This window comes from Perissodus microlepis, chromosome 17, assembly GCF_051167445.1.
Source record: "Perissodus microlepis isolate ML-2025 ecotype Zambia chromosome 17, ASM5116744v1, whole genome shotgun sequence".
Taxonomy (NCBI): Eukaryota; Metazoa; Chordata; class Actinopteri; order Cichliformes; family Cichlidae; genus Perissodus; species Perissodus microlepis.
Genome location: NC_140477.1, coordinates 25,875,973 through 25,885,303, shown reverse-complemented (window position 1 = coordinate 25,885,303; position 9,331 = coordinate 25,875,973). Strand labels below are relative to the sequence as shown.

At 38.8% G+C, this 9,331-nt stretch overlaps 1 protein-coding gene across 1 annotated transcript; it reads right to left on the bottom strand.

The window, feature by feature from the left end:
- Positions 1–376: 376 nt before the first annotated feature.
- On the bottom strand, positions 377–8,639 carry gpx7 (glutathione peroxidase 7). The gene is made up of 3 exons (XM_084910871.1): positions 8,295–8,639; positions 3,291–3,552; positions 377–3,150 (listed from the first exon to the last, which is right to left on the bottom strand). Exons 1-3 carry the CDS (start codon positions 8,424–8,426, stop codon positions 2,987–2,989), a joined length of 558 nt encoding a protein of 185 aa, XP_084766997.1. The 5' UTR covers positions 8,427–8,639; the 3' UTR covers positions 377–2,986.
- Positions 8,640–9,331: the final 692 nt, after the last annotated feature.

The following is a 9,331-nucleotide window of genomic DNA, read 5'->3' as shown; positions in this document are numbered from 1 at the left end:
ACAATGAGGTTTTAGTCAGAACTGCATGTGTGACATTCCATCCACTCCACTCCTAAATTATGGGTGTAATCTGTAGTATCTAGCTCCGTGGGTTGGGAATGTATCCTCTTGGTTGTGGTTGGGTATTCTGTTTCCTCTGGCACTCCTCACTGTGTTGACTCAGATAAGCACTTGAAAAATCCGAAATAGTCTCATCATTTACTTTGTTAAAACAATGTATCCTGTTAATAGTCATTACAGTTAACGTAGGTAAGTACATCAAGTGAAGCAAATGTACTTTAGTAGTAGTTTAACTAATTTACCATTTAACTAAAGTACATACAGTTTGAACACTCACCAATAGCCAAGAGCCTTCACAGTGACACTAAAAGCGAAGTGGAGATTGGTAACTACATTTTAATGGGGAAATATCAGATCAGGTCTGTAACATCAAAATCTATGCTTTAGTCTTAAAGCTATTTCATTCTCACCACACAGGGACATCATTTAGCATATTTATTTCTAAACAAACAAACATACATTCAGCCTAATGGTATAGTATTAAAAAATAAGATTATTCTTTACATGTTTATATAAAACAGGTAATACTTGTGCCGCTTCAGATACAAAAAATTGGCACCTATAAATTTAAACATCAAATACTTGCATATATTTCAGTTTTTCAAACAGGGGGAATTTCATCTCAGGTGCCCATAATACCTACACCAACAAGTAAAGTAAAATGACTGAAATAGGGACATAATTAGGAAGAGAGAGATTTGAGAATTCAGGTAAAATGAATGGCTACTTTGACCTTGAGCCACTGCTAATAGCTAAAGTGTAGCTTTTAATCATTGCCACATGTTCCAGTGCAATTAAGAACTGACTCAACATAACTGTACCAACCTGATTAAAATCTGCTTCAAAGTGAGTATACCCCTAAAGTAAAATGTCCAAATTGTGCCCAGTTTGTCATTTCCCTTCCAGGAGTCATGTGACACGTTAGTTTTACAAGGTCTCAGGTACAAATAAAGAACAGGTGTGTTGAATTTGATGTTATTGCTCTCACACTCTCTCATATTGGTCACTGGAAGTTTATCATGCCACATCATAGGAAAGTATTCTCTGAGGATCTGATAAAAAGAATTGTTATTGTACATAAAGATAGCCTAAGCTATAAGAAAATTGCCAACACCATGAAAATGAGCTGCAGCATGGTGGTTAAGACCATAAAGCAGTTTAACAGCACAGGTTCCAGTCAGAACCTAACATAACCTCGCCATGGTTGAACAAAGAAGTTGAGTGCACGTGCTCCGCATCATAGAGGTTGTCTTTTGAAAATAGATGTATGATTGCAGCAGAGGTTGGAGGTGTGAAGGGTAAGCCTGTCAGTGCTCAGACCATACGCTCCGCACAATGCATCAAACGGCTGTCGTCCCAGAAGGAAGACTCTTCTAAAGATAATGCACAAGAAAGCCCGCAAACATTTTGCTGAAGACAAGAAGACTAAGGACATGTATTACCTGTGGTCTGATGAGACCAAGATAAACTTATTTGGTTCAGATGGTGTCAAGGGTGTGTGGCGGCATCCAGGTGAGGAGTACAAAGGCAAGTGTGTCTTGCCTACAGTCAAGCATGGTGGTGGAATGTCATTGTTTGGGGCTGCAGTAACTAGCATCTTATGCTTTCCCCCTTATGGTTTCTAGCGAGGATGAGCAGTTGGGTGTTGGGGAAAGCCATGTTCATTAGCTAATCGGTACAAATAAATGATTTTTGACTACAGAACTCACTATGAGCTTGAATGCTGATTAAAGTCAGTTCTGTAGTTCAGACATTAGCTCTACTGCTCTAACTGCATTGAACTGAACTGAAGGATGTTTAGACCTGCAGCTGAAGATGAGGCACTGAAATGGTTTATTATGAGAAACACGGAAAGGTCACCAGGCTAATCGGTCACTAACTAACATTTCCTTATGTTAAACCCAAATAATTGTTTCAATTTAATAATTATATAGACTATCTCAGGGGTCCCCTATTAAAATAGCTGGAGGTCCACTACTTCCGCCATCCAATCAATCTGGGGTCCAAACATTTTAAATGAACCGACAAAAATATTTTCGTTCATTTTTGCTTAACATTTAATTAATAATATAGACATTTGTCTTGTAACTACTGATCAATTGTTCATATGCCCATTAAATCATTTGCTGAACAGAAAAGAAGAGACCATGTACTATTTAACACTACTGGCTTGGACAACTGAAGGAACTCTAAATATAACCAGAGCAAAGCATGGGAAGAATGACAATAAGAACAATAAAATGTAAGTAGAGGAAAGAAATTACAATGAAATTGTGGAAAATTTAGTACAGATTCAAGAAAAATGAAGTTTTCTGTTACAGTACACTTAAACTTAGGTGTCAGAAGGATGAAAATTTCCATAACACATTTGGGAGCTTTGAATCTTACTAAGTCGATCAAGTAAAGAAGTATAGTTGTAGCTGATCAATTTGGATAAACTCCAACACCACAAACACTGAGAGAAGGTTGTGAGACTTAAATTAGCATACCTGTCGATTAAAGCAGCCACACCCCTAGGTATCATTAGAGGCCAAATACAATTTTTGTTCCAGTGTGTGCTTTTTAATCCTGCAAGGATTTTTAGACATGTGAGCCAAAAGTACTGACGCATTTTGGAGCCAGCTTCGTGTAGCTATTTAAGGAATGTTTGGAACCTTTCTTTGGCCTGAGGGTTGCTGCTTGATCACACCTTATATTGCCTTAATCCCCAGTGTATTTGATCTTCTATTTCCTGTAGCGCCACCTTTTTAAAAAATGATTTATAGCTACAAACAAGACCTACCACAAATCGTTTTACTTCCTTAACACAAATGAATAAGCCATGGCTTTAGTGTAATGTTACCAAAGCAGTGACTCATTTTCTGCTCAAACCTGCCACAGTTTCCCTGTGGTATTAACATTAAGTAGAGTCTTGAAGCGAAATGTGTTAAAGCTCTTCTTTCTTCTTCAAGATTATTTGCCGCACCATTTCAGCAATTTTAGGGCGAATTTCTTTGACAGAGACTTTTGGTCCCCATGCATCCACCACTTTGCCGTTAATGTCAATTAGATACTTCCAGAAATTCCAGTCAGGCTCCTTTCCAGATGCCTCTGTAAAAGATTAAATGACATAGATGTCTGAATAACAGTTTAGTGTAAGCTTGTAACCTTTTAAAAAAGCATTTTTTGTTTTAAGTTTTGCTTCAAAGGTTTCTATTCCCCCCCCCCCCCCGAGAGAGGCACTTACTCACCAAGAAGGTACTTGTAGACATTGTTGGCTCCAGTGCCAACAACAGCAATTTTGCTGAACAGAGGAAAGGAGACTCCGTAGACTCTGCGCACAAAGCTGTCAATCTCCTTGTCACTGCCAGGCTCCTGCTGTCCAAATTGGTTACAGGGGAAGGCTAGCACATTGAAGTGATATGGACCAAAGTCCCGCTGGAGCTGCTGCAGTTGATTGTAGTGTTCCTCAGTGAAGCCACATTCACTAGCTACGTTTACCACCAGGGAAACCTAAAGCCACCAGAAAACACTGTAAAAACACCACAAAAGCTTTCCTAGCTTAATATGTGTCAGTATATATGTTTTCTTTAAACATGCATAATTAAATGAACTACTTGCAGTTTTATTTGCATGTAGTTCACATAAAGTTGGCAACCACTTGATTGAATCACCCCACTGTACAGTATATGTTGGATCTATAAAGCTATATGTGTTAGTTAGGGGTTGCCATTGACCAATTTTACAAGGCTGCTGAGGATGACACATTCAGTGAAGAGGCCACCTGCTATAACTGAAACAGATATGGATATTTTTTCATTAATTTATGTTAAATAACGGTTACTTTCACTGAGACCATATCTGATGTAAAATTGTTTGTTTAGTTGTCTCTTTTTAGACTATTTTTGTCTTTACTGCACTGTGACAGTGAATATGGACAGCAAAGTGGAGAAGGCACTAGGGCTGGGCGATATGACCCAAAATTCATATCTCGATAATTTTTGGCTGGATGGCGATATACGATATATATCTCGATATTTATTTTTAAGCCATAAGGTAAGAACAAAAAGAGAGTTCTTAGTCAAAGCTGTGTCCCAGATGTCACACAGGCACGTTTATTAACATACAGCACAGATGTACATGAAGAAATTACTCAAAAATAAATTATCAGCATTTATTAAATAATAATGCTCCATAAATAAAAGAAAACAATGTTGTTTTTGTGCATAACAAAAAGCTCACAGTTGTGCAGTCAAAATGTAAACTAAAAGACGCTGAGCATAATAACAAAGACAGATTTCAGAGCTGCTCTGTTCCCAAGTTCTACTGTGTGACTGACAGCCTGGAGTTTGAAATCTGCTTCGTAACCGTGTCTCTTAACAGGTGCCATTTATGGTCCTTATACACACATGGTAATATTACGTTGAAGCACAGTACGTATTACTCCGCGAGGCTCTGGACTACGGTAGCCGTAATGCTCCGACAATCCATCAAGCGGTGCAGCTCCATAGCTTTCCAAAGTCGAACTAAAACATTTCTTGACAGATTGCTGAGTGCCGTGTACCACATAAAATTGGTTCGCGGTCAGTAAACACAACCAGAATTCATACATAAGGCGCACTGTCGTTTTTGGAGAAAATGAAAGGATTTTAGGCCATGCATGTCTTAGCGCGGTTAGCTCGCTAACACGTTGACGCCGTCCAGCCTCACGCACTGGGCAATCCGCGGTAACTCATTAACGGAGATTTTCCGTGTCCATCTTGTCGTTGCCTGCAGGTGAAGCGATGGGGGAGGGGGAGTTTTGTTCAGTGAAGGAGAGGCGAGGCCCAGTAACATTGCATAGAGACAAAAGTGGATGAAAGAGAGGCAAACTTGCGACTCCACAAGTATAATTATAACGTAACATATACTATATCGATATAAACAATATTGTCACATCTTATATTTCGTATGAAAATATATCGATATTTTTAAAAAACTCGATATATCGCCCAGTCCTAGAAGGCACACAGGCCAGACAAAGACTCCCCAGCGACAGCCCCAAAACATGACTGATCTAGAGCAGCAGTCCCCAACCCTTGGGCCACGGACCAGTACCGGACCATGAGTCGTTTGGTTCCGGAGTTGAGGCTTGGGTGTGAAATTTTTTTTATGGTTTTTATCGGTTTTTATCATTATTTTTTATTGTTTTTATTGTTAACTCGGTTTCCCTGGGTGTTTTCCCGTGTGTTATGAATACATTTTCTTTTTTTTTGGTACTGCTACTGGTTTTATTTTGTTGTATTTATCCATGACACCTTAAAGGCCAGTCCGTGAAAATATTGTCAGACATAAACCATCGCGCAAAAAAGGTTGGGGACTGCTGCTCTAGAGGAGATCTGCACGGAGGAATAGGCGACAATACCAGCAACAGTGTGTGAAAACCTTGAAGACTTGCAGAAAACAGTTGGCCTCTGTCATTGCAAACAAAGGGTATGTAACAAAGTATTGAGATGAACTTTTATTATTGACCAAATACTTATTTTCCACCACAATTTGCAAAGAAATTCTTTAAAAATTAGACAATGTGATTTTCTGGATTTTTTTCCTCATTTTGTCTGTCATAGTTGACGTATATCTATGATGAAAATTACAGGCCTCTGTCATCTTTTTAAGTGTGTGTATTGCCCCACTGTGTACAGACAGACAGACAGGCTCCTTCTTCAAAAAGAGCAAAAGTGAAGTGTGGCCGTCCCACTGATTGACTAATTATTTGGACCACAGATAACTGTGATTTAGGCCATTACACGTTACAGACGCCATTCACAGATACAGAGACTAATAAGTATCCTAATACACATTAATACATGTCACAGCTTCATACTTTAACTCGCAGTTAAACTAGAGAAGATCATCACTGCAGAAGTATGGCTTCCTGAGAAACCAGTGTGTAATCTTATCATCTAGTGACATCTGGTGTCAAGATAATACAATTGCAAGTGTGACATATATGACATGGGATACTGAAAATATCCACATCTCTAATAAATTAAGCTCTGTATGTGTCTGGTACCATATCTCAAAGACAGTTAATATGATTAACTTCAAACTTAGTGGGTGTAATGCTGAGAAGGTAGTGTACGGGGTCATTGGATGACTCCCATTTGTTGAATTAAAGTTACTGTCTGCCACCCGTGATTTCTCATGGATGATCATTTAGCACACACAAAGCCACACTTGCCTTTGTGAGAAAAAATCTGCTGGCATTAAAGTTTCACACACACAAAGCATTTTTTCCTAGGATACCTAGGTGTATATCAACAGCAGCCCCAGTCTGTCCTGTACCTTCTACTTCTACAATCTAGCCATCTAATAAAGCCTTATCTGCACTCAGTTTACTAGTGGACAAGCCAACCCATTGCCTTATGTTTTCTTTACTGGTATGCTGTCACTGGTAGGGCTGCTGTTTTGGCAGTCCTTGATGCCTTTTATACAGTGGCCCTGAGAGGTCAGGAAAACACCAGCAAATAGAAATACACCCCAAAATCACACAAAGAACAACTCTAGTTAAAATAAAACAAAACAAACAAAAAACTCGAACAAAATACAAGAAACCACAGTTACACTACAGTATGATCAAGGACTATAATCAGCATGCTGGAATCTGCGACAGTGGAGTGGGAGTTCATCCACAGAATGTGGATCTCGCTGAAGAAGCAGCTGGTGTTGATTTATTAGTCACAAAGTCACAAAGTGCCGATATCTTATTTTTATAACTTAATAATAATGTGTGACACACATGCATATAGAATGAGAAGAGGGTGTGAAAAGAGTGAGGTGAGGTAGGATGGAGGAGGGGAGACGGAAAACACAATAACCCATTAAATGAGAGTGACTCTGTTTGACTGTTTTCAACTATGGGATGTGCATAAGGACATCAAGGGAAAATGGTTCAAACAAATCCTTGACATTATAGTGCTGCAGATGTTATGTAGAAGTGCTTACCCTAATTGTTAGGGTTATTTTTCTAATATTGGATGGTCTTTGCCTTGTAATATAAAGCGCCTTGAGGTGGCTTTTGTTGTGATTTAACACTATAAATACAACTGAACTGAAACTGAATATAACATTTTGAAGTGAGATGCAGTGAATAACTATCATGCTGTGCTACTGTTGTCTTGAACTGGTTCAAAGATCATCCATTTTTTGGACTCACTGAAAAAGAATGCAGGTTTAAAAGTATTTCCCACTGGCTTCACTTTTTAGACTAGGAAGCTTTGCTTGTCTTTGGTATCCAGTACGTATTACTGAACATCTTTGAATGTCAGTGTGTGAGCAAGTGTCTTATCTTAATGGTTGTTTGTCCAATCTACAAGGCAGCACAGCAGGTCCAGCAAAGTTCTCATGTGTAATGGAACACCAGTTTTCAGTCTTGCTTTTACATTTAATTATTCCTTGCTGACATGAAATGTAAATTGGAACTATACGTACACTCAACCCATTTAGGCACTGTACTAGTTACACTAACTCTTCCTTAAAAAGTGCACTGCTACAGCTCTGTGGTGTACAAACTGTGTTCATTCACTTGTAGTGTGCGAAAGATTTATAGTTTAATTTGTCTGTTTGTGTTTATGGTTAAAACAAAATCCAGAGAGTCTTTCACCTTGTTACATAAAGGATATCTTTTTAAAAGATACCGTCTATAATAATCATTTAAAGCTCTGTGATTAAGAATTTGGAAGCAAATAAAGTCAAAAACAGCTAAGTCAAAAAAGATGCAGTTTGTCTTATTATTATCATTTTATATAAAGGCTGTCATATATAATATACATCATTGTTGCATTATTACTTTTATTTATTTTTCAACTTTATTACAATAACTGGGGTAAAAACCAAACTCATGTATGTTCCGTTACCTTTGATGACGGATAGAGTGAAGATAGAGTGAAGTCTTCAGACAGATTAGGGCTAACGCGGTCTGGTGATCCGTAACTTGTTTGAATGAAATCTCAGCACTTTCTGCAGCTTCAGGGGCTGCAGGCCTGCCACGTAGGCTATCCGGGCTACATGACGGGACATCCCCACCAGCAGCCCACAGTCAAACTGATTCTCATCACTGCTGTGTTAGTTACATCTACAAACAACATTTCATGGAGAGAAGTAAAAGAAAGAAAGAAGCCAACATTCCCATGCAACATTCATTCAAGCAAAGGGCTGGCATGCCGAGAAACTGCGCTCTAACATCTGTAGTTTAAGCTGTTGTGAGTCGTACTTACCGAACCCCGATATTTCTCCAGAGATACCAGCTTACCCCTGCTATTCACAACTTTAAAAGTATAAAAGTCTTTCTGTTTGCTTTCAGCGAGGCTGAAGAAAGTCAGTAACACTGTGAGCACTGCAGGGAACATCTTTGCACTCAAACCACCAACACAACACCAGCGGAACCAAGATAAACTCCTGCAGTCTTTCTCCGTCCGCCCTGCAGTCACCAGCAGTCTGCGCACCTCCTCTGCACTCAAGCTACACACAGCGATCAGCGTTTCCTGGGCAGGAAGCGCTTAACAAAAATAAAAGTCTTATTGGTCTTAGGTTGTATTCGGTATGAGCAGAAACTAGCAATTTAGCCTGTAAACTCGTGAGGAAAGTGTGTTTTGATGTCTCAAAATAACGGACCTGAGGCCCACTTTAGGGTGCATTCCGGTTTTATTCAGGAAGGTTCCTACGTGAGAGCAGTGACCCAGAAGTATCTGTGTGGCGCCTTTGAGCAGTTCTAATTGTCCAAATACTACCAAATACTAAGGAAATAGTTGCTTTATCGCCACTTTTAGTATAAACTGTTATCATCCTTTATGAAAAGAGAGGAAAAAATGCCATTTCATAATTCATAGCAATGGACCATACATTCCTCCAACAAAGTTGACAAAGCGACACAGATCATTATCATTTATAACTGTATTTTACAATTCATGCTGACTCTTGCCCAGTTGTTACCTTGCATGAAAAACACAGATTTCCATGAACTGTCAGTGTAGATCATGAACTGCGTGAACTGATAAGTGTATTAAAAGCTCTGTAAGATTCAGTTAGTGAGGTTTGTCATATATATTTATATTTATAATATAAATATGATATATATTCCTGAAGTAGTATGTCTATGGCTACGATACAATGTATTTTATTTTAGAGGCTATGGGACAGGTTTATTAAGCAAAGCAAATGACTGTGATGCTGCAATCACAGTGTGATCTATTAACAGTGTTCTTTAATTTATATATAAAGACCAGCCAGTGCATTTCAGCAATTAGTAACCAGC

Bases quoted from the DNA above. Each gene is read 5' to 3' on its own strand.
- gpx7 (XM_084910871.1), bottom strand. From the start codon at position 8,426: ATGTTCCCTGCAGTGCTCACAGTGTTACTGACTTTCTTCAGCCTCGCT. The intron at 3,553-8,294 runs GTAAGTACGACT...TGGTGGCTTTAG, and splicing joins TGGAGAAATATCGGGGTTCG to GTTTCCCTGGTGGTAAACGT. The intron at 3,151-3,290 runs GTGAGTAAGTGC...AATCTTTTACAG, and splicing joins TGTCTACAAGTACCTTCTTG to AGGCATCTGGAAAGGAGCCT.